The sequence below is a fragment of the Acomys russatus genome, chromosome 11 (genome assembly GCF_903995435.1).
Source record: "Acomys russatus chromosome 11, mAcoRus1.1, whole genome shotgun sequence".
In the NCBI taxonomy this organism is placed as follows: domain Eukaryota; kingdom Metazoa; phylum Chordata; class Mammalia; order Rodentia; family Muridae; genus Acomys; species Acomys russatus.
In genome coordinates, this window is record NC_067147.1 from 7492508 (window position 1) to 7516948 (window position 24441).

The window sequence follows — 24441 nt, forward strand, 5'->3', positions numbered from 1 at the left end:
TTGTTTTAGTACTTTATAGATCTAGATATTCTCTGTTAGACATTGAAACTGGTATAGAGAGAATATCTTGTGTATTATATGGATGAAATACCTGTCAATTAAAAAATCTATGGCCTCTAGGAAAGTGTAGAAGAAGATGGAACATCCAGTAGGCAAAAAGGATTCTGAGATAGAGCCAGGCATGGGAGATTTGCCAGGGAAGACATGAGGAGGGCAGACACATGGTACCTGGGCAGAGGTAACTAGCCACATGGCAGAATGTAGATTAGTGTAAATGTGTATTTTAAGTTATGAGCTAGTCAGAGAAGAGCCCAGCTTTGTGGCTTAGCTGTTTGTAAGTGTATTGTGAGTCTCATAAGTCATCATTCTGGGAGCTTACAACAAGCTGGCAAAGATGTTTACCCAGTCTATAGGTTGTGCCTGGAGTCTGTAATTGTTTCCTTTGCTTTTGAGTTTTATGCAGTTGTTTGACAATCCTTGGAATTATTCCCTGTGCTATTGGCAACCTTCTGAAAAATCTTTGCCTGTGCCTGTATCTTGCAGTGTTGGGAGTCTTTATTACTGCTTTAGTATTGTTGCTTGTTATAGATCTAAGTTGTTTATGTCCTCTTCATGTATGTTAGTAGGTCATATGTACTACGAATATATCTTTCTTTAGTTTTAATGATAAAGGTTTCAAAGTATTTCCCAATGGTTCTCTGATTTCATCAGAATCTGCTGTAACACTCCCCTTTTCATCTCTAGTTTTGCTAATTTGGACATTGTCTCTTTTTTTATTAGATTGACTAGGAGCTTACCAATCTTGTTTACTTTTCAAGATGTGCCAACTCTTGACTGACTCTCTATGTAGGGCTCTTTTTAGTCTCCATTTTATTAATTTCTGCCCCGATCTTCATTCTTTCTTGCCATCTACTACCATTGGCTTTGGTTTGTTCATTTTTTTTCTAAGATGTTGAGGTACATCATTGATTTGCTCCTTTGAGATCTCATTTTTTAAAAGACATATATTTTTATATTTTATGTGTGAATGTTTCCATGCATGTATGTCTACACCACATGCATGTCTGGTGCCCATGAGGACAGAGGAGGCCATTGTCTTCTGAGACTAGAGCTGCAGACATTTGTGAGCCACCATGTGGGTGCTGGGGATAGAACCTGTGTCCTCTGCAAGAGCAACAAATGCCTTTCCCCATTGGAGCCATATTCCATCTCTTCTCCAATGTTTTAAGTTTATATCCTCATAGTTTTAAACTTTCCCCTTAAAGCTGTCTTGACTATATCCCAGAATGTATGATGAGTTATAGTAAATTATACTTTTGCTTTCATTTGATTCTAAGAAAATTTCAGGTACAACCCCTCTCCAAAATGAATTCAGGGCCCCTCTATTGGTTATTCAAGAGTGTGTTTCTTAGTATCCAAACATTTGTACAATAGTTTCTGTGCTTTCCCTAGTTGCTGATTTCTACTTTTAGTCCACTATCATATAAGATATAAGAAATTATTTTGAAAGCCAGCTCAGTATGATCTACAATGAGAAAAGAACCAGCTCCTGCAGGTGTCTTCTGACTTCCACACATGTGTCATGGTGCGCACACACCCACATACTTAAGTAAACAAATAATTTAAAATTCTTGAGGATTTTCTATTTAAGACTTGTTTTCAGACCTACCGTATAGTCTGTCTTAGGGATAGTTCCATAGGCTGTTGAGAAGAATGTGTGTTTCTGTTCTGTTAGGTAGAATATTGTATGGATAGGTATCTGTTAAGTCCATTTGATCTGTTGTGTAATGTACTTTCAGTTTCTTTGTTGGTTCTTGTTTAAATGACCTATGTAAAGATGGGAGGGGGCAAGGTAATGCTCAAGAGATGGCTGTCTGGTTAAGAGCACCTCTGCTTTTCCTAAGAACCTGGGTTCAATTCCCAGGAACCACAGGGTAAACCACAACTATCTGTAACTCCAGTCCCAAAGGGGTCTAGCACCTTTTTCTGGCCTCCATGAGCACTACACACAGGTAGTAGACAGATATACATGCAGGCAAGACATCTAGTCACATTAAATAAATACATAAATAAAAGTGGGGTTTGACAGTTACCCACTCTTTGTTTCAGGATCTGACTGACTTTTATGCCCACTAGTGTTTGTTTTATGAAACCAGGAGCCCCAAAATGTGGTACATTGTTATTTACAATTATTGTATTTTCTTGATGAATTATTATACCTTTTATTAGTATGTAGTGGCCTTTATCTCTTGAGGTTTTATTTGGAACTCTATCACATATCGAAATAGCTACATCAGCTTCTGATTGGCTGATAAGATTACTTCTGTGACTTTTCCAATGAGGTATGGTTTTTGGAAACAACAGAGTTGAATTTTTTTTAACTGCATTAACCCATCTAAGTCTTTTTATTGATGCATTTAGGTCATTAACATTTAAAGTTACTAGTGAGAGATATTACGGGGGTTATTATTTGGTTTTTCTTTTTTGGCTCCTGGGCATAGTGGCACATGCCTATAATCCCAGCACTAAGGAAGGCAGAGACAGGCAGGTCTCTGTGAGTTTGAGGCCAGCCTGGTCTACAAAGTGAGTCCAGGGCAGCCAGAGCTACACAGAGAAACTCTGTCTTAAAAAACTAAAAGCAACAACAACAAAAAAGAGTTTGTTGGCTTACTTAGGCTGGACATGATGGAGTTCTTCCTAGCTTGCCTGTTCCTCTGTTCTCATGGAATTTGTTCTCTCCAGAGGTACAGTGCTTTAGGTTGCCTTCCCTCTCTGTGTAGAGCATTCTTTTGGAAGCTGTCCTGTGGTGTTGGCCTAGTTTGTGCTTATCTTGAAATGTCCTGATTTCTCCATCAATTTTAAAAGAGAGCTCTGCTGAGCACAGTCATCTTGGTTAGCAGTTTTGTATTTTACAGGCTTGAAGCATTTGTTCCATGCTTTCCTCACCATAGGGCTGCTGAAGCAAGATCCGATACTACCCTGATGAGTTTCACTTTGTAAACATGTTGGGATTCTTCCCCCCCTCAGGTCTTCCTGGCTCTTTGCTTTGTGTTTTTGACACCTTGACTGTGTCATGTAGTGTTTCTTTTCTGGTTGTGTTCACTTAGACTTTTAAGTGTCTCTTGCATTCAGTGGTCCACTTCTTTTTCTAGATTGAGGAGGGTTTCCACCATAATTTTATTAAGTAAGTTCTCTCTGCCTTAAGCTTTCATCTCCAGTGCTGGAGCTTGTTTCTTCTTTTTAGGGATGTTTGAATGTGGTATTTCCTCAACCCTGTGCTCCACCCTGATACTAATCCTTCTCTGTGGGTGAGTCTATCAGGAACACTTTGCACTCTATTCTTTATTTGATCCACGGTGTTTCTTTTCCAATAACTGCATTTTATTTTCAAAACCTCAATTTCCTTGCTGATGTTCACTTCCCTCTGCTGATTTTCTCTTTGTTGTTGTTCTTTCTTTCTCAGGCCAGGGTTGATTTCCTTAGCTCATTCTTCTATAAGATTGGTCCTCTCTGGACTTTGCCTTTAAGACGCTTTAGCTGCTTCAGTGTCTGATTCTGACTGCTAAGGAGTCATGTTTTTCTATTTTTTCATGGTTCTTGTGCCTCTGTGTTGCAATCTGTGCATGTTTGTTTTGCTTTTTCTATTTTATTTGCCTCCCATGACCAGGTATCTTTGCCATTTATCTGCCAGTTAGTGGTTCTCCATTTTGATGACAGCATAGCTATACCATTGCACACGCACCATGAATAGGAGAAGACGGATTTTTTAAAAATTTTTATTTATTTATTTTTTTATTTTTTCTTTCCTGGCCGTTTGTCTTATAGCCAATAGTGCTGCGCTGACTTTGTGGTTCCTTCCTCAGTGCTGGCCATTCATCCCCTGTCTATAGGAGGCTGCCACTTTCCATTAGTTTTGGTTCCATCAGTGGTTGATGAACCATCAGTAAGCCATGCATTAGCCAAATATTATGTCCATTTTGTGGGTTCCCACAGTTCAATAGGTGCCTCTTTTGGGGGAGGGATGGGCAGTTTAGGGAAGAGGATTATAGGCAACTGAGCTATTTCCTCAGTGTGGGAAGGCGGAACCCCTTTGCCACCACATCATGGTCAGGAAGGCATTCAGACAGGTACCAGTTCCACTGTAACACCTTTCCTCCCATGGCTGAACCTGCGAAGGACTCTGCCTTTAACAGATCCAACCCATCATTGTAAGAGCGCCCTTATGACCCTAGGGTGGTTGGCAATAACTGAGGATCTCCATGCTACATAAAATGTCCAGATTTGTTTCTCAAAGAGAGAATATTTATTGTGCATATATAGAAAGTGTTTGCAATAGAAGCCAGCAGGCAGATGTTGGTGGACTCCTCTCTGCTTTATGAAGAGTCCCCCAGTTACCAATTCACCATAAATATAAGATCCATAATTAGGGTATCATTTGGTTCAATATTGGTGAGGTTGCATGCACAGAGATGAGCTTACTGGCAGTTGCAAAAGCTGCTCTTTGTTCTGTCCCCATTGGAAATTAGATGCCTTCATAGTAACCATGTCAAGGTTTGTTCGTTTTTTATAATAATCTATAAACGTGGTATGTGATTTCTCTAGTGTGAAAACATACCAATTAGGTGCTGTGTCTGAGCTTTGTCCTTGTGTGGTGGGGTTAAAGGTGTGTGCCACCACCATCTTGTTCACTCTAACTCTAAAATTTAGAAAACAACTAATTTATAGAGATCCACCTGTCTCTGCTGGGATTAAAGGGATGGACTGCCACCACCCTGCTCAAATACTTTATCTTAGCTCAATTTAGGAAACACATTTGAACTGTAGTAACTCTGTAGTGCTTAAAACATTTTAAATCTCTTACTGTGTTTTTAATACCAAACAACAAAAATATCCCTTTTACTTAAGAAAACTCAAAAGCTGATATCTCAGATAGTGTGAGCCATGGAATTTAAGACATGTGGTTTAAGAAAACACATTTTTTCATTTTATTTCATTAAGGCAACTGTGCCTTTGGTAAATTATCATTTGAAAAAAAAATTTCATGCCTGATCAAATGAAAGATATCTGTTCGTCTTTTTACGTTAGTTGGGATTGAATGATCAAGCTGTCACCTCTCCTTATTCAGGAGCTCTCTCCTGTTTGACTCTAATCTTTATCAATTTTGATAGTCTATACACTTTTAAAATACGCAGGCTGATTTAGTTCAGCGGGTTTTTTCCTACTATCCAATGTCTCTCCACAGCTGTTGTTCCTTTCTCATTGGCATTTAAAAAATTTAATGTTAGTAAAGCACCATGTAATCTATCTCTGAGGGGCTTTATTAACGCTTTCTGTTTATTAAGCATATCTTTCAAAGTACGACTAGATCTTTCTGTATCTGCTTGTCCTGTAGGATTGTGTGGTGTACCAGTAATACGCTTTATGTTATAACATGTTTTTAAAAAAACTGTCTCATTTTACCAGAGACAGCCTTAATTAGTCCCATAATAGCCATAATTTCTAATAAATGTATAATCACAGAGTCAGCCCTTTCAGAACTTAAAGCAGTTGCCCATTGAAATCTTGAGTATGTATCGATGGTAGAGTTGAACATATCCTATTCCGTCTGATCTTTCTCTCATTTATCACTTTGCCTACTTGGCTTTTCAGTCTCCCACTCTCCTGAGCTCCACCCTCACCCCCGTTCTTACTCAGGCTCATGATGTATCTGGGAGGGGGCTTGTCTCCTGGCTATGTTGACATTAGTGAATCAACAACAGCATTTTCATTTACTGCCCTGCTTGAGGAGTGCCGCGGTGAATGCTGGGTTGTGTCCTGGAGCTCAGAGTTCTTGGCCTGTAGCAGTGAGCCACCTGTCACACAGGTGGCTCTCTCTCATGGTAGCTTCTGGTTCCAAGTTGCCGTTCGGCTCACTGGTAGGCACAGGTAGAGCTCTGTACTGTTGACCATGCAGTTAGAGAAGTCACTGTCTCAGGGAAACCCGTAATTAGATGGAGACTTGTGGATGCTGTGGTCTTGACCTATGGGTAGAACTGGGAAGGACTGGAAGTCCTTCTTCACCCAGGCCTTCCTGTTTACCTTTCGGATGAGGCTCCTGCTCCAGTCCCCACCAGAGAGACACAGCTGTGTTAACTGTGGCTTGCGTCTTTTCCATGATAACTCTTTGATTTCTGTACTTTCACCTGTCTCTCTCTCCTTTTGTGGACTTGAAGGACTGCTCTCTCCTTCTCTCTTTGGAACAATCTACTTTGAATTGCACAGTGTATGTTTATTACACTCACAACCCCAACTCCTCCCAGATCCACCTCAGCTCCCTACCCATCTAACTTTGGTTTCTTGTTTCCTTCTTTGTTTGTTTGTTAACTCTTCAAATGCTGTTTATACTGCCCAGCTATTCTTGGGAGTGAGGAGTACCTTAGGGAGTGGTTGACCTGCCAGAGGTCAGACCATTAAAGAAAACTGGCTCTTCCTCTGCCAGCAGCTGTAGATTGCGAATAGCTCCCCAGCTCCAGGGAGGGTTGTGTCCTGCCCTTCTCTTCTCCATGTTGGGGTCTGATCTGTCTCGGGCTCATGTAAGTCTTGTGTTTGCTGTTAAAATTGCTGAGTTCATATTTGCAGCTGTCCTGTTGTGTCCAGAAAACTGTCTTCCTTGAAGTTATCTATCTCCTCTGTCTCTTAAAATCTCTCCTTTCCCTCTTCCCTCAAGATCCGTGGACCTTGGAATTTGATGACCCCTTTAGGGTTGAGCACTCCCAGTCTTTTAACTGTCTGCAGGTTGACCAGCTGAGGGGTCTCTTTGAAGAGGATGGGAAAAACATTGGCCTGTTGGTGTACTAGTGAGTCATTGCAACCTGTGTCAGAACTGTGTCCATTTAGCTCCACCAGGGCCTATGACCTATCTAGTCATAGGTTCTTGGACCCTTTAACAGTGCCAGGTATGGGTTCCATCTCACGGAGCAGGCCGTAGATCCAAGCATAAAGTAGTTGGTTATTCCCATAGCATTTATGCCACTGGTACACCAGTCAGCATACATTGTCACACATGTCGTTATTGTAGCTTGTGGGTTCACAGCTGGATGACATCAATGGTTACTTTTCTTCTCTGGTAGCATGCACAGCACCTTCCAACACTGTGAAAGCTAGCCAGTAAGGCGTAGCTTTCAGGTGAGTACCAGCTAGACTTTTCCATGTTCCATGACTCAAGAATGGGGTATCTTTGGTGGCAGGGTACTATTGTCGAGCTCTGGATGACAACCAAGAGCACTGGTTATATATAGCATGTAACATTTTGGGGTTTATGGAAACCTGTTGGCCAGTAATTCAAAAGAAGTAGCTTATTCCTGGTGCTAGAGTTTTTATTTGCTAGCATGTGGTATCTAGTTAGGGTGCTGTCCCCCATTATAGGGCAATTCTATTTAAACTTTTTTTTTTTTCAATTTATTTATTTACTATGTATACAGTGTTCTGCCTACATGTACACTTGCACGCCAGAAGAGGGCATCAGATCACATTATAGATGGTTGTGAGCACCATGTGGTTGCTGGGAATTGATCTCAGGACCTCTGGAAGAGCCGACAGTGCTCTTAACCTCTGAGGCATCTCTCCAACACTGCACTTTTTTGTTTGTTTGTTTGTTTGTTTGTTTTGCTTTTTGGAGACAGGGTTTCTTTGTGGTGTCCTGGCTGTCTTGGGCTCACTTTGTAGACCAGGCTGGCCTTGACCTCACAGAGATCCACCTGCCTCTGCCTCCCAAGTGCTGGGATTACAGGCGTGCGCCACCATGCCTGGCCAGCACTATACTTTTTATTTGCATATATGTATGTATTTTAAGAAGCTTCTACAATAGTGGGTCTCCATATGGCCTTTTCAAAAGGCATTCAGTATTAGTTGTCCTCCCCCATTTTCCCTCCTCTACCTGCCCTCCTTCCCCCATTTTCCCTCCTCTGCCTGCCCTCCTTCCCCCACTCCATTTAGTCCTTGCTGCTCCAATACTCCCTTCCCCATTTCTTTCCCTGATGTGTTCTATCCACCTCCTTTGAAAGATCCTCTCCTTCCATGGTCCTTTCCTGGTTTTCTAACCTCTGTTGGGATAGAGTAGTCTTACTTTTTGTTAAGCAGATGTTTCTCTATCAGCAGGCTACACAGAGAGAGTCATATACTATTTGCCCATCTTTCTCAGAGGAGCTGTTTTTTCTTTTAGCCCTTCCATAGTGTACAGCTGTAGAGTGTATAGGAGAGCACTAAAATAGGTATAATGCCATGCATATTCTAGCTCCTCGTGTCGTCTTCTCTCTCTTCACACGTTTTTTAAAAGATTTATTTATTATTTATTATGTATACAGTGTTCTGCCTGCATGTACACCTGCACACCAGAAGAGGGCACTAGATCTCATAGATGGTTGTGAGCCACCATGTGGTTGCTGGGAATTGAACTCAGGACCTCTGTAAGAGCAGACAGTATGCTCTTAACCCCCGAACCATCTCTTCAGCCCCCTTCACACATTTTTTTAAACAAATACTATTTTATTTATTTATTTATTATGTATACAGTGCTCTGCCTGCAGGCCAGAAGAGGGCACCAGATCTCATTATAGATGGTTGTGAGCCACCATGTGGTTGCTGGGAATTGAACTCGGGACCTTTGGAAGAGCAGGCACTGCTCTTAACCTCTGAGCCATCTCTTCAGACCCCACACATTCCTTATAGGAGTTTTAAAATCAGTTTTGTGGATCTGAAGTACCAGCTTTCATTTTATTTATTTTAGTGACTATTTTCTGCTTTCTACTTCATCAAAATTTACTTGCCTTTATTCTTTTTACCTACCTTGAATTTCACTCATTATTCTAGTTTCTCAAAGCAGAAATATAAATTGTTGGTTTAAGACCTGTATGCTCAAAATGTGTATGTAATCTTATAAATTTTCTTCTAATTACTGTTCTAACTGCTGCTTGTACATTTTAATTTGTTGTGTTTTCACTTCAAATCAATTCAGAATATTTATGTTATCATGTGACTGTTTAAATGGCCAGTGGGTTATTTAGAATTGTGTTGTGGGAAACTTACCAGACTTAAGTTCATTCTTAAATTCAGGGTCTGGTGTGACTTCTCTCTAGTGTTTATACTTCAAGAGGTGCTGTACCCCACTTTAGGCCACACTCGACCTTTAACAATGTATGAAAGTTTAGAGAGTTCTCTTTGTGCTCTTGTAAGGTAGCCCTGTCGCCTTCCCGTTCTCTGCTGTGGTGAGCTGGCCTTTCCATCCCATCTCTTTGGGTGTGTTCGTCATCCATGCATTTTGTGTGATAGATTTAAGAAAAGTTAGCATTTTTCTTTCTGGGTTTTGTTGCTTACAGTGCAGGAGGAATGTTCTTTCTTCCTTTTTCATAGGATAAAGCCAGAGTCTGTGCTTTGAGCTATAATTTGGGTAGCATTTTAGAGTTCTCACAAGAAGCAGCATTAGAGAGATTGGAGGCTTTACATATTAAATGCTCCTTAAGGCTGTACTGCAGGCAAAACTACAGCCTTAGTGTTGAATTTCATGGAATGTTGTCTGTTAATTTGTTGTAATAAAATTTTCTTTTACTGGTCATGATGATAGTCTTCAGTCTGCAGGAAACAGCAGGACAGAATTTCTTCTTCCCTAACTTACGTTGCTGGGACATCTTGTACTTCATATGCACAAGTGGCAGAGATGGGGGATTGAGGCAGAACTTGTGTGCAGTCCAACAGGACTTCTATGTAGAAAGTGCAGCATCAGCCTGGGCTGGCAGCACATAGTTGGGTGCTTTATTCCAGTCTGGTAACCTCTGAATGAACGGAGTCCAAGGGAACTACGTGTTGAACAGGACTTTAGACTGGTAACGGGCAGAGATAGGTAACGAAGACATCTTTTATTATTTTCCCTTTGTACAGCAGTGTGGCTAACTTGAATGTTAAACGTTTAGAGGAAAACAGCTAGTTTATGGAAATGATTCTCAGATTTGTTTGCTTTGTAGAACTTTAACTGTCTAATGTTGGTCAGTATGCTCTGACTTTTAACTCTCTTGTTTTTCTTTTTCAGAAAATTCTTCCAGGAGGAAATACATCATTTGATGTAGTTTTTCTCGCAAGAGTAGTGGGAAATGTAGAAAATACTTTATTTATTAACACATCTAATCATGGGGTGTTCACTTACCAGGTAAGAATCAGAGCTGTATTTCCTTTTCAGTACAGATGTAGCCAGCAGATATGATGACCTTTAAGAGCCCACTTTGTAAACTTTAGGGAGAAAACTCAGGGCGTTAGACTCAGGGTACTTACACTTACTGCAGCTTATAGGGTTTGAGTATTTATTTATTTGCATTTAGTTTGTTGCTTTTTGTTTGCTTATAGTAGCAGGAAATGAACCGAGGCCCTTGCATGGTCTGGGTGTACACTCTCCCGCCTAGCTAGACTTGCTACAATGAAGGACATGGCTCTCACCTCTCCAGAAGGGCATTAACAGCAGACCCTGGCAGTCAGGGCTGGTCTGTCTTTTTGACATTTATAATCAGGTTGTTCTTCAGATGAGCTTCAGTGGCCTGCTGTATTGTGGGGCACTGTCTGTACCTTCCCACGCCTACTTTTCCTCTAAGGTTTTGTCCTAAATACGCCTCGTTTGTCTGCTTCTCCTGGCACTGCACTGCTGTTCTCTAGCTGTCGTCCCGGGCTCACAGGGTCTCCAGCGAGCTGCCACTCTCTCTTCTCCAGCTGCTTCTACAGCCTGTGACTTACTGTAATCACAGCACATTTTAAAAGAATCTCTTGTCTTTACCGTATCTGCCCAGTAAGTGCTATGAGTGCAGGCCCATCACTTAGTGTGTTCACTATTGCACCGTGTGTGCGTATGCCTGACACATCATAGACAATAAATGGTTGTCATTTGAATAGCTGCCCCACCCTGTCAGTCATAGGTAAGATGTTCCAGTGTGGGGTTAACCTGAGCCTGGAATTGGTATCTGAGCATTGTCTGCGCCTCGGCTCTCCACCTCTTAGTGGTTGGACTGGGGACACTATCAGGTCCCTGTTTTCTTCCCTGTGTGTAGTCTGTGGTCTAGTGAAGGGCTTGTTCACATTTCAGTTCCCAGTGTAGTATAGAAGTCATTGTAGATGCACATATCGTCTCAAGAGGTTGTTAGCATTTCTCATATCAAAATTAAATCAAAGAGAGTTGTAGCTATGAAAATGCTAGTTCAAAGAGCCACTCAAAATATTTTTCTTCCCTTTGAAACAGGTATTTGGTGTTGGGGTTCCAAATCCATATCGGTTACGGCCATTTCTTGGGGCCAGAGTCCCTGTAAACAGCAGCTTTTCACCCATAATAAGCATACACAACCCTCACAGTGAACCTTTACAGGTGAGTTTCTGGGGTAACTTGCACTTCAGTGCTCATGTTGGTGGGAATTGGTACCTACCATGAAAGCTAGTCTGTCACATAGCCAAGATTGTGTAGAACAGTAGGATGTCATAGCTGGGCTGAAGAGATGTTTGGTCAGTCACAGCTGTTTACGTGTCAGCCATTTTTCTCAGTCTGTGTTGTCACTTAGTTATCTTCAGCTTGAATTTGACTTCTCTGCTCCTTTCCCAGTTACTCTTTGTTTGTTTGTTGAAGGTGGGGGTGGGTTGATCAGGCCTTGAACTGACTAGACAAACATCCTACTGCCCAACTGTGCCCAGGCAGGGGACAGTCGCTAAGAAGACTAGCTCAAGAGCTTGGGCAGTGTGTGGCCTTCACAGCATGCACAAAGAAGAGCAAGCAAGCAGAGACCCTTCCGGCCACATTAGAATTCTGCAGGTCTCATTGCCTTGTTCTTTCTTACTCCTTCTGGAGGACTTTGTATGATATAGTAAGTAACAAAAGTTTTCCACCAGTTTGCCCCAAATTTATTAAAGTTAATAAAATGTATTTGTTCTTTGTAAGGTCCAAAGTTATCTGTTACGAAGGGAACATTTCCTGCCTTCTGACCTGTTTTCTTCCTTAATGCTCACCCAAAAGAAAGGAAGGCAGGTGTTCATACCAAGTGTCCTCAGTCGGTACCCATGGCAACTTTTTGTTACCCAACAATGTGGCCAAACACTGGTAACAACCTGGACATCCATCAGTATGTGACTGTAAAGCAGGCTTGTGAGTTCAAACCACCTATGGCAAGGTTGTGTTGCAAAATTGGAAAAAAAAAAAAACAACAACAACAAAAAACAGAAAGCAAGCTATTTATATATCATGGTGAATCTCAAAGTAATTACATTGAAAGGAAAACAAAACAGGCCAGACATAAAAGTACATACTATTTATTTATAGAAATCTCTAGAAAGGGGGCTCTGCGTTCTCATCCCCAGCACCCACTTAAGGACTTAGCATAGCGGAACTTGCCTGTGGTCCTAGCACTGGGGAAGTAGGGTCAAGGCGAGTCCAACAGCTCAGTAAGCCAGCTTGATTATCTGAAAGGGCAGCAAGCTTCCAGGCAGAGACCATCTCACATCAATAGGGCAACACAGGAAAATATCCAGTGCTCTGTGCTGGCTCCCCATGCATGCCTATAGGTTTGTACACACATACATACACCATACACAGGTGGGGGAGATCTACTAAATACAGAGGAATCTGCAGTGACGAGCAGATTTGCTTGGGAAGAGGCGGCCACAGGGAGATGGATAAGCTCCAAAGGGTACAAGGAAAATCAAATATCTTTGTGGGTTTTTTTGTTTTAACTGAAATATAGTAACCGCATATTTATTGAACACACAGACATTTTGGTACATGTCTACAGTAGATAATGAGAAATTCCTAGTTATTGCTTATCTATCACCTCCTACTCCTGTGTGTTAGAAACATTTAAAATCTTCTCTATGATGTTTGAAATACCCAACTAAGTGTTGTCAAAAGTGGTTAGCCTATATACTGTAGACTGTAAGACGTTTCTCCAGTCCAGCCTTGTGCAGTTGGTTGCACATTACCCAGCCTCTCTCTCTCCAGCCCTTCCTTAGAAACCTCTTTGTGTTGTGTGGCACTGGGGTTCAAACTCGGGGTTTTGCATGTGGTGGGCATATACACTTTCAGCTCAGAAACCAAGTGTTCTGATCTTTATTAGCATTGAGATATATATAATATATCTCAGAGTGTTTATCTTCTCCTTATTTCACAGTTCTGGTTGCTAATGATCCTGCCACTAGATCTAACTATATATAAGATTTATGTGTATATATAAATTTTTTTTGAGATGGTGTCATCTAGCCTAAGATGGCCTCAGATTATGCAGCTGAAGATGACCTTGAATTCAAGATTGCCTCAACCTCCTAAGAGCTGAGATTATAGGCATGTGCTGCCACACCTGCCCTTAAATTTATATTTCCAACACTTCATAATTTACATGTATTTTTATTTAGAAAAAAAGAGAAGTGCTTTGTTGCTTCCTAAAATCTAATTTCTGAAGCTACACTGCTCCATTTACTTTGCAAAGCTACCTTGATTTAATGTAAAAAGCTGTTGCTGGTGCAGATGTGTGACGCCAGTGGTACTTGCCAGCATTCGTCTACTTCTGTACCCTTCCAGTGAGCAGTGAGGATGCTAACCTGTTCCTTTCAGCGAGCACTGTGGTAAGAGTGGCGCTGATATAACCGTGGTGTGTGCTCTCTGCAGGTCGTAGAAATGTACTCTAGTGGAGGGGACCTTCACCTAGAGCTCCCCACAGGGCAGCAAGGAGGGACCAGGAAACTGTGGGTGAGTGCAAGCATGCTTTGCTCTTGCGTGTGCTCCTGTGAAGTCGGTCATTTTCTTTGCGGTTCATGGAAGATTTGTTCCTATACCATGTGACAGAGCTCTGGTGGTCTGTGGCATGAGGGTATTCAAATCAACATGATATGATCTTTTGATATACAATATGAAGAGTGGATTATGAACATAATAAATTAAAACAATGTAAATATAAAACCATTTACAAAATGAAAAGAAACAAAATAGTTGTAGGTATATGATTCAACATAAAAGGAAAATTGGCAAAATTATAAACTTGATCTAATTTATGATTACTTTTCAGATATCCTTTCAGTATATAAAAAGACAGCATTTTTATATAAAAGTTAATCTTGTTAACCTATTTATTGTTTAAAATAAGACACTTTCAGGAAATGTGTCCAAACTCTTTGTTTAAAGAAAATATACATTAAAAACTTTTTTTTGGCTGTAGGGCAGGAGGGAGGGGTGAGTAGAGTTGAGAGCACTGGCCTTCTAACTGGGATGCAGTCCTAGCTCTCAGCCACCTGTAACTCTAGTTCCAGGGAGCCAGTTTCCTTTTCCGGCTTCCACATACACCAGGGAAGCATGTGGGGCACAGACATGCAAGCAGACAACAGAAATAAGTAAACCTTTTTTAAAGAATAAACCTAAAAACAGTATTGGTTTTAAAGAAACACGCATGTGTGCGCACGCGCACACACACAAAGTATCCCAGAGAATCTATCACACAATCCTAACAATAATCAAGTCTAACCACAGTTACTTAGCGTTTAATAGTGTATTGGAACTCTAGTTTACCCTTAGATTCAACAGGGCTTAAAACAGAAGGAGAAGAGCTGTATTGCATGATTGGATTTTAAAAGAAAACTCACTCTGCATACATTGTTAAACAACGCGTTGAGAATCTTTCCATCTAGTATTTATTTTCAGAGTGTAATTACAGCCAGGCGTGGTGCTGCACGCCTTTTAATCCCAGCACTCGGGAAGCAAAGGCAGGGATCTCTGTGAGTTTGAGGCCAGCCTGGTCTCCAAAGCGAGTTCTAGGACAGCCAAGGCTATTACACAGAGAAACCCTGTCTTCAAACCACGCCCCCCCCCCCAACAAGGGGAATTAGAAATATATATCCCAGAGATCTGTTCTGAGGAGGAGCAGCTGGAGAGGAGAGCTCTTCCAGAGGGCCCAAGTTCAGTTCTCAGCACCCACATCACATGGCTTATCGCCACCTGCACCTTCAGCTCCAGGGCATCTGCCCTCATGTGCACATCCACACACAACAGAATGAGGCATTGATAAGCTCAGGGTCCTTTAGAACATGTGTTCCAGGCTCCATAACTACTGGTGTGCTCTAGGAAAGTCACTTTACATGAGATACTTCATACTACGTACATTTGGAGAATTCCACTACATGAGAATTTACTTCCAACTTTGAAACTTTGATACAGCTACAATTTTTTTGTTCAGTTTTCTATTTTATGAGCTATTGACCCACTCTGTATTTTACAACTGGTGGGGTATGAATTTATGTCTTTAGTCAGGAAGATCCCTCCCTCATCATAGATTGTTTTTTCTTCCTTGTGAAACTGATAATGCAATGACTAGAAAATCTGTGAATGAATATAAAAAAATTTAGACTTCTAAATAGCTAAAAACTGTAGTGGCAGAGATTAGCATGACCTTTTTTTTTTTTTTTTTTAAGTAATTTATTCAGATTACATTTCAATTGTTATCCCCTCACTTGTATCTTCTCGTTTCCCCCTCCTTCCCTCTTTCACCCTATTCCCCTCCCCTAGGCCTGTGACAGAAAGGGACCTCCTCCCCCACCATATGATCACAGCCTATCAGGTCTCATCCTGGTAGCCTGCTTCCCCTTCCTCTGAGTACCACCAGGCCTCCCCACCAAGGAGAAGTGGCCAAATAGGGGGCACCAGAGTTCCTGTCAGAGTCACTTTCCACACAACCATGGAGAATGTGCTGTCCATTGGCTAGATCTGAATAGGAGTCAAGGTTTACTGCATGCATTGTCCTTGATACAGTAGTTTGATCAGACCCCTGGGTCCAGATCCGCCAACCTTGATGGTCATCTTGTAGGGTTCCAGGACCCTCTGGATCCTTCCATTTCCCCATTCTCCCATATCTCTCTCACCTGGAGTCCCAATAGGGAGTCCCAGCATCTAGCCCAATTCCCCCACTAAATGAAGACTCTCAGAGGACACCTGCTGGGCTAGTGTCCAATTATAAGTGAATATATACCATGTGTATCTTTCTGGGTCTGGGTTAACTCAACTCAGGAGGATCATTTCTAGTTCCATCCATTTGCTTGCAAATTTCAAGATTTCCTTGTTTTTAATAGCTGAGTAGTATCCATAGTGTAAATGTACCAGCTTCTTTATCCATTCTTCAACTGAGGGACATCTAGGTTGTTATCAGAAAAAATATGGAATGCTTCACGAATTTGCATGTCATCCTTCTGCAGGGGCCATGTTAATCCTCTCTGTATCCTTCTAATTTTAGTGTATGTTCTGCCGAAGCAAGCACAGCATGACCTTTTAATACCCCAAGTGACTGCAAAAATAATAACCAGTAGTGAGAAAATAGGCCTTGATGAGAAAAAAAAAATGTGGTCTTCATCTTAGTAGTATGGGAGGGTATGTTCTCGTCTTCTCAAGGAATTTGCTCTGAGACACTGGGTAGGTTAAGCAGAGGTTCACTGAACACAGGCACACTGGGGTAGGCTGTCCCTACACTACAGGGAGCAGCCCAGTCTTTTTATGTGTTGTGAGTTTTAAGTAAGTTGTGTGATGTAGGTGGCCTATTCGTGAAATAAAGGTCCTTTCCCCTCCCAAATCATAGCAGACTGACTTTAGGTTTACCTGTAGCTTAGATACACCTTTCCGTGATTTTTTTAGAAAGACCTTGAAAGGAGACGGAGGCCAACGAGAATGAAAATGATGCTCTAACGGAAAGAGGGTCTTTTAAGACACAGACTCCTCTTCACTCGTGCGCATGTGTAGAAAGGTGCCTGCACTGTAGTTTTTATATCGTGGTAACAGTCTATTGTCAGCCTCAAGTTGAACCACAAGGAGTCTTTCCTGAGGCACAGCTGCAACTCTCATGGTCACCCCATAACCTGCCACTCAGGGTCCTGTGGTTGACTTTAACGTTCTATCGTGTAAGTTCTAGCCAGGGCTTTATAATAAGTTGCAGGCTGTGAAAACAGGGGCAAAACTTTGTCTCCTTTGTCACTAGACATCAGAATGTCCCAGGGACTGAGTCAGCTTCTTAGAGTTGGAAAACACATCTGGGTTCACCCAGGAGGCTTCCAGTCACCTGTTTTCTACTTGGAGACAATAGAGTTAGGGAGGTAGGGTTAGATGAGGACCAGTAAGTTCTAGAACATGATGTTTTCATAAAAATGAACTAGAAGCAGTTTGCAAGAAAATTCCAGTGATCTCCAGGCAGCCTGCAAAGGAATGTATGCACTCACCCCCATTGGCGTGATTTACTTGTCTTGATACAACATACATCGCCAGCTCTAAGAAGCTTATTTTTTGTATTGTAACATTCTCTAGAATTGGAAGTTTTTTGTGCTACAGTCAGAGAAGCGTTTGTCTAATTGGTAATGTACCATTTTTTTCTTAGCAGATGTATAAAATAATAGTGCACCTTAAGTCAGTGTCACCTAATTGAATAAACAAGGTAGCTGTGCAGCATTCCACGTGCTGTGCTACATTATGGTCTGTTTCCTCACAGGAAATCCCTCCTTATGAAACCAAGGGAGTGATGAGAGCCAGCTTTTCCTCCCGGGAAGCGGATAATCATACGGCCTTCATAAGAATAAAGACGAACGCGTCAGACAGCACAGAGTTCATCATTCTCCCCGTTGAGGTGGAAGTTACAACAGGTCAGTGGAGAAATGAAGGAAGGCAAGGCTTGCTCTGTTTTCAGTGCACTCTGTCCTGGCTAGTGATAGATAAATAGTCACTGTTCTTTCTTCCCAGCTCCTGGAATTTATTCCTCAACCGAAATGTTAGATTTTGGAACACTTCGAACACAAGGTAAAATAATAAAAGTCTTTATGGGTCTGTCTTAGTTTCTTTTCTGTTGCTGTGAAGAGACATCATGGCCAAGGCAACTTACAACAGAAAACATTTAAGGGGGTACTTAGCATTCCAAGGGTTAATCCATGAACGTTGTGGTGGGGAACATGGCAGCAGGCAGAAAGACGGTGCTGGAGTAGTATCTGGGAGCTTACTTATCTGCAAGTTGGAGGCAGAGAGACAAACAAGCTGACTGACTGACTGACTGGCTAGGCCGGGTTGGGCTTTTGCAACCTCGGAGCCCACCCCTAGTGCTCTACCTCTTCCAACAAGGCCACACCTCCTAATCCTTCTCAGAACAGTTCTGCTTCTGTGGACCAAGCGTTCAAATATACGAGCCTTTGGGAGCCATTCTCATTCAAACCACCACAAGGTCTGGGGGTGAAAAATCCAACTGGGATTTAGTTCTGATGGCTCTACTTGTAATTCAGCATTGAAAGTTATTTCTCAGTAGATCATGTGATCTTGTAGAACTCTTCTTTTGAGAAATTTGCCTCTCAGGTGGGAAAATAAAGTTACAATAACTTGAATCTTCAGGTATATAGCTGAGGCAGAAAATTGTTTCTTAAGCCAGTTCTTCCCTCAAACATTGGATTGTGACAAATTTTTTTTTAAGTAGTAAAATAAAGGAAGTTAAAAGACTTGTGGATTTTTAAAAGATATGAATTATTCAATTGCATTATAATGCCTATTATCAATCCTAAGTGGTCAAAGAATTCTAATTATAAAATTATAAACAAGCTAAGATTATTAAGGGAATGTGAGATTGATTTGAACAATTTGCAATTAAGATTTATTAGTCTAGGGTCGAGACCATATTTTTGCAATTTTGATTTGCTTTTAGTATGGTAATTTTGCATTGTCATTGCCTTTTTGGAAAACTAAGTAATGTTTGAGTTCATTAAAAGTTACATTCTGCATTTTTGTTTTAGTTGGGTCTGGTTTAAGCTGGGCATGGCCAGGGCAGCTCTTGTATAACGTCCTGATGAGTAAAATGATTTCTATTGATAATTCTTCATTAACATGATTGTCATTATATTTCACATTCTAGAATAACTTCAGCCTGATATCTTATAAGGTAAAGATTCTAATTTTCTGTGACGCACACCTTTTAAAGAAACACTTCTTTTCCTCCATTTTAACAGATCTACCAAAGGTTTTAAATCTTCATTTACTAAATTCAGGAACAAAGGATGTGCCGATAACAGTAAGTTTCTATATGCCCTCCCGTGTGTGTGTGTGTGTGTGTGTGTGTGTGTGTGTGTGTGTGTGTGTGTGTGTGTGAGAGAGAGAGAGAGAGAGAGAGAGAGAGAGAGAGAGAGAGAGAGAGAGACTTAACCACAGAGTTAAGTCCTTGGCCTGTAGACTGTTCTGTGTGGAATATGAGAATCCTGGTCTTCATCCATCCCTCTTCTCATTCATTTAATAATTATTTAAACATCAACTGTGTACTAGACTGCCCTAAATATGGAGCTATGAGTCAGACTGTCAGAGCCCCCTCTGCCACTGAGCTACTTTGAAGCCAGGCTTGTTTGGGTCCGTCTGAGTGCAGTAAGAAAAGAGAGCAACAGCAGCAGGCTTAGTCGGTAGGAGGGCACTTCAGTGCAAGTGTAAAAGATAAAAGAGCAGCCAGAGCTGTCGTGGGGCTCAGCTGGGGGCTCAGCGCAGCTTAGAGTTCTCTCCACATACATCACAAGATGAGCTTTCAGAGAACTTAAGTTTGCTTTGCTTTCTGCTTCCTTCAGCATTTCTTTGCATACTGTCACAAGATTCGAGACTAGTGTGTTTTGGAGAAGTTGTTATCCTCCAGTTAGGCAGTGCTGAGTGCTGAAGTTTGGTTTTGTTAGTTTCTCTTTGCATGACAACAGTGCAGGTGACTCCAGATGCAGGTTCTTACTTGGCAGTGGACTGAAGACCCACATTCAGGCCTTCCTTCTATCATGCAGCTTTGAGAAAATACCCTTCCTGACACTTAGAAACACTGAAGTGTTTCTCATGTCTTCAGAGGAAGGCCTGCATGTGGGTTCCATGATAGCTGAGGAGTAAGAATCATTTGTTTCAGCTTGATATTTGCCGTAGTGAATTTATGCAGAAAAATAATTAGAATCCAGTAGCTGTGTACTAGCAGGTTTGCTGACATGCCTCTGTGGTCTCAGTGTGTCTTGAATTTTCTTTTGTGACAGGATCTCACTATATAGCTTTAGCTGGCCTATACCTCACTATGTAGTATAGACCTTTGAACTCACAGAGATGCACCTCAGTCTCCTAAGTGCTGGATTAAAGGTGTGCACCACCACACCTGACTTCTTGAACTTTTATGTCTTACTTTAATTATTGAGTAGTAGTTGGATCTGAATATCATGAGAAAAGGCTAAAAATATATTAAGAATATATACAAGCTGCCTTTCTTGGGAATCTTGCCATATTTTCCCACATCTTAATTATCTTTGGATAAGCAAAAATTCGTATCAAGTTAAGTTACCAGAATGAACTTTTAAGTATTTTGTTCTGATTTTTGTTTTGTTTTGCTTTGCTTTGTTTTTAATTTCCTTAGACAAGTGAGTTTTACCTGATGATTCAGGTTTATTTTTTAACGAGTAAACAGTTGAGACTGTGTAAAGTGAGTCATCAACCATGTATTTGTTTGCTATTAGTGCAGTATGTTTTGAGGTGATAATTCTGAATGTAAATTTCTCCTCTGGTTTGGAAATGCTCAAAGTATTGAATTTGAAGTAAGAGAATCATTTTTTCAACATCTATTTTAAGTTCTTCCTGCTTACAACAGCTATATCTTAGCAAAAGCCATGACTTGTTCTTTCGGGTACAGCTTTGCACAGGCTGCTGCCACTCAGAACATGCTGCAGTGGTTCCTGATGAACTGCTCAGTGTGTGTGTGTGTTGGGACGTGGCTGTAGTTCCATTGCTGCTGTCTCACACACAGTCGCCAGTGAAGGCGGTAGCTGTGCCCTGAGAGCCCTCCGCTTACAAAGCCAGCTCTCTCTAGCAAACCATGAGCCTAAGATCAAAGTAGCAAATAGAGACATACAGTACCTTAAAAATACCTAGTCTCCCAGGACGCTTTCCCAGGTGGGAGGATGACCTGCCCGTGGGCAGCTTGCCCGGCTCCCACTCTACTGCTCTCCCTCTCTAGCGGAAGAGTGTTGGTGTGGTAACAGTGGGGTGGCAGCTGAAGCCTTCTTCCATTGTAGCTTCATAGTTCAAGCAGTTGTTTGTTTAGTCTCAAAAATGCATACCCTCATGGAATGAAGAGATCCGTAGTTCAGGTGGTTGCTGACCCAGTAAGCTTATCAATAAGTAAGATACTGCTATGAACAAATCATCCAGTCCTCAGTTCAAATGAGGAAGCATCTTCAAGGCAAAGGGAGGCAGGTGAAAAAGATAAGATGCCAGGAGGGCAGGTGGCCAGGAGCCAAGGCTAGTAAGAATTCTAACACAAGCAGCTGCAAGAATCATCCTTGGGCCCATCATCCCAGGCCTGTAAGGACTTGCTAGCTGCCTGGGGCTAATGGCCATGCATGGGAAAGTGAGCTGCCCTGGCAGGCCCTGCAGTTACTAGAATCATCTTGGTTCCCTGCCAGTGCAAACAGCCAGCTACACGCCAGTGTCTTTCTTCAGGGGATTTTCCCATCTGACGTTCAGTCTTGGTAGAATTCTCCTGTGTGAGTGACCAGAAAGGAAGGGTCAGCCTAGAATGGGGAGAACTGTGACTGGCCACCCCTGTGAGCCATGGCACCGAAGCGCTTCACAGGTGGAAGATTCTTTTCCTTGGGAAGTAATAGGTTTTGACAGCAAGTTCACACAGCCCTGGTAATTTGAAAAATACTTCGAATCAGGGTTTGTGAGCAATACTGTGAGTCCATGAAGACACTCTTTGGTTTTTTGAGACAGGGTTTCTCTGTGTAGCCTTCGCTGTCCGGGACTTGCTTTGTAGTCCAGGCTGGCCTCAAACTCACAGCGATCCGCCTGCCTCTGCCTCCCCAGTGCTGGGATTAAAGGCGTGTGCCACCACCACCCGGCCCAAAGACACTCTTGTACAGCGAGATGTCAGACAAGTGGCCCTCTACCAGGTCAGGAAACCTGGCTTCAGGCCTCCTCTTGGAGCCTGACTGTTGGAACATCCCTTTATAATATGAGGCGTCCTTTATCAGGACACTGGTGGTGGGGTTGGTAGCTTGCAAGTCTTTTTCAGTTCAAATGATTTGTATCATTGAGGATAATAAGAAAATAACTAGACCTTAAAATGTGTCTATTTTTTAAATATACACTAAAAGTACACCATATATTGGGTTTGTTTGTTTGTTTGTTTTGTTTTAATTTTAAGTTTGTGTAAATAGGCCTGGTTTCCTAAGTTGAAAGTCTCTCATCCTTTCTTCCAAGCTAAGTGCCTCCGTAGTTGGCCTCACTGCCCAGCACATGCTAGTGTGTAGCTCTGCCCTTTGACAGCAGGCCTTGCTTACACTGACAAGCCATGGAGAAACAACTGCAGAGGTGCATGTGGTCACCCTGGTGTGGACTCATTTTTCCCACTAGAGGACAGTTCCATAGCAACTTGTGTATGGATTTCTTCAAGACAGACACATCTTAAGTTGTCTTCATGTCCCCTTTGCTTACAGAGTAGGTGTTCATGTAGAAGAGAAGACCTCTAAGTCTTCCTTAGATTCATACTTGGTGACCTCATACCTTGTCATCACTTTCTTTCAGAAGGTGTTCTAGTGAAAGTAAGGTTTTGCATGTGTCCTATTTCTTTTACAGCTATTGTAGGCATTAGGCCTAGATTTTGAGTGTACTTTACTTTCTAGCTAAATTACTCGACTAAAATATCATTTCTTTCTTTGCAGAGTGTTCGACCTACACCACAAAATGACGCTATAACGGTACATTTTAAACCAGTTACACTAAAAGCTTCTGAAAGCAAATATACCAAGGTTGCAAGCATTAGTTTTGATGGTAAATATTAATTTTTTCTCTCATAGAGTGGTGTTATTTTTGGTACACTAGAAAGCATCTATGTCAATGAGTTAATGCAGAAATCCAGACTTATTTTAACACAACTCCCTCAATTGATTTTCTCCTACAGGATATCATTAACGTATTTTATTAATTCATAAAGTATAAGTTCATAAACTTAAATCAGTATTTACCATCAAGAAACATTTTTAGAAACATATTAAGGTTGGAAATGTCTGTAATCTGGGATAACCTGTCACAGCTATCATAATTTACCTTAATTATGACATCATTGGTTCTTTTAATTAAGTGATAATACATGTTTAGGTTCACAGGCAAAAATATTCTTTGTAACATTTTTATGTGTTGGCTTTGTACGCAAAGCTTTTTAAGCAAACAGTTTTGCCTAAGCTAAGTTTTGCCTTTATGTTATAATTGTCAGATTAGCTACTATTTGAGACAAGTGTGAGATGTGTCATTTGAATGTTATTCCAGATCTGTAGCCATACTACCAAGTGTCCCCAGACTCACCTGAAGCGTTAGCTTAGACAGGAGCATTTTTACACTCTGTCTTTATTCCATATTTACTTGTTTTAAGAGAAATTTATTGAATTTGCTATTGCAAATTTTAAATGACTTTAGCAGCTGCCTAAGTACATGTATAATTAAATAAGAACTGAAACTCCGAAGAGAGCCTGTCTTTTCTGTAGCCTTACTACCCTGAACATGCCTGTTTCATCTAATACACCTGCCTCACCCAAACAAGGAGCCATAAGGTGGAAGCTTGGCTTCTAACAACCACATCTGCCCAGAATCTTCCTTTTCTGCCTAGCTCATCAGATGGTGGTAGTCAGTGAGTGTATCAGCACCCTGCCAAGCTCAGCACATGCATCATATAGACACACAAAATAAGTATATATAGTTTTTAAGTTTAAAAAAAAACTCCCTCCACACGAATAGATAGATTTTTTTTTTTTTTTTTTAATGACAGTTTTGTTTTGTTTAATGCTTCCTTTCAGCTTCAAGAGCAAAAAAGCCATCTCAGTTTTCTGGGAAAATAACTGTTAAAGCAAAGGAAAAGAGTTACTCTAAACTCGAAATTCCTTACCAAGCAGAAGTTCTAGATGGGTGAGTTTTTTCTTAAAAGAAACTTTGTAACTTTTTGCTGATTGATGTGATTGCATCTAATGGAATTATTGTGGAAAGAACGCCACAGCTACGAAGGAGATCTTTCTGTGTGTTGTTTAGTTCTGGCCTTCTAAGATTTAAAAAAAAAAAAATGGAACAATATGGTCTGTATTAGAAGATTTAATGATTCAGAAATTAATCTGTTTTAAAATATTTAAATCATTTTAGCCATTTTCGATCTGTCATTCTTTTTGTAATATGTCCCACTGTTTCTTATCTCTGTGTGTGACTTGAGGTAAAATCTTTGTATTCTTTTATAAACTCCTAAAGACCTCTAAACCCTGACTTATTCATGGCCTCTGAGATACATCTCTTTTCTCATTGTATTTCAAGCAGTGAGCACTGTGTTTAGCAGCCTGGTAGGCACTCACTGCAGCCGTGCTCGCGGTGGGCGATGACAGTAGAGCTCGCCTTCCTGCTGGTACATTCTTGATCCT

General features: G+C 41.2%; 1 protein-coding gene and 1 non-coding gene across 2 annotated transcripts in view; one reads left to right on the forward strand and one right to left on the reverse strand.

Annotated features, from left to right (window-relative positions):
• The window catches only part of Tmem131 (transmembrane protein 131), a 105908-nt gene that overhangs the window by 43509 nt on the left and 37958 nt on the right, over positions 1–24441 (forward strand). The window contains 8 exon segments of the mRNA XM_051152659.1: positions 10061–10177; positions 11252–11374; positions 13655–13735; positions 17502–17652; positions 17750–17806; positions 18994–19055; positions 22708–22816; positions 23836–23944. Coding sequence (XP_051008616.1) covers positions 10061–10177; positions 11252–11374; positions 13655–13735; positions 17502–17652; positions 17750–17806; positions 18994–19055; positions 22708–22816; positions 23836–23944 — 809 coding nt within the window.
• LOC127196012 (U6 spliceosomal RNA) lies at positions 16180–16284 on the reverse strand. The gene has a single exon (XR_007831418.1). It is a non-coding gene; the product is annotated as a U6 spliceosomal RNA (small nuclear RNA).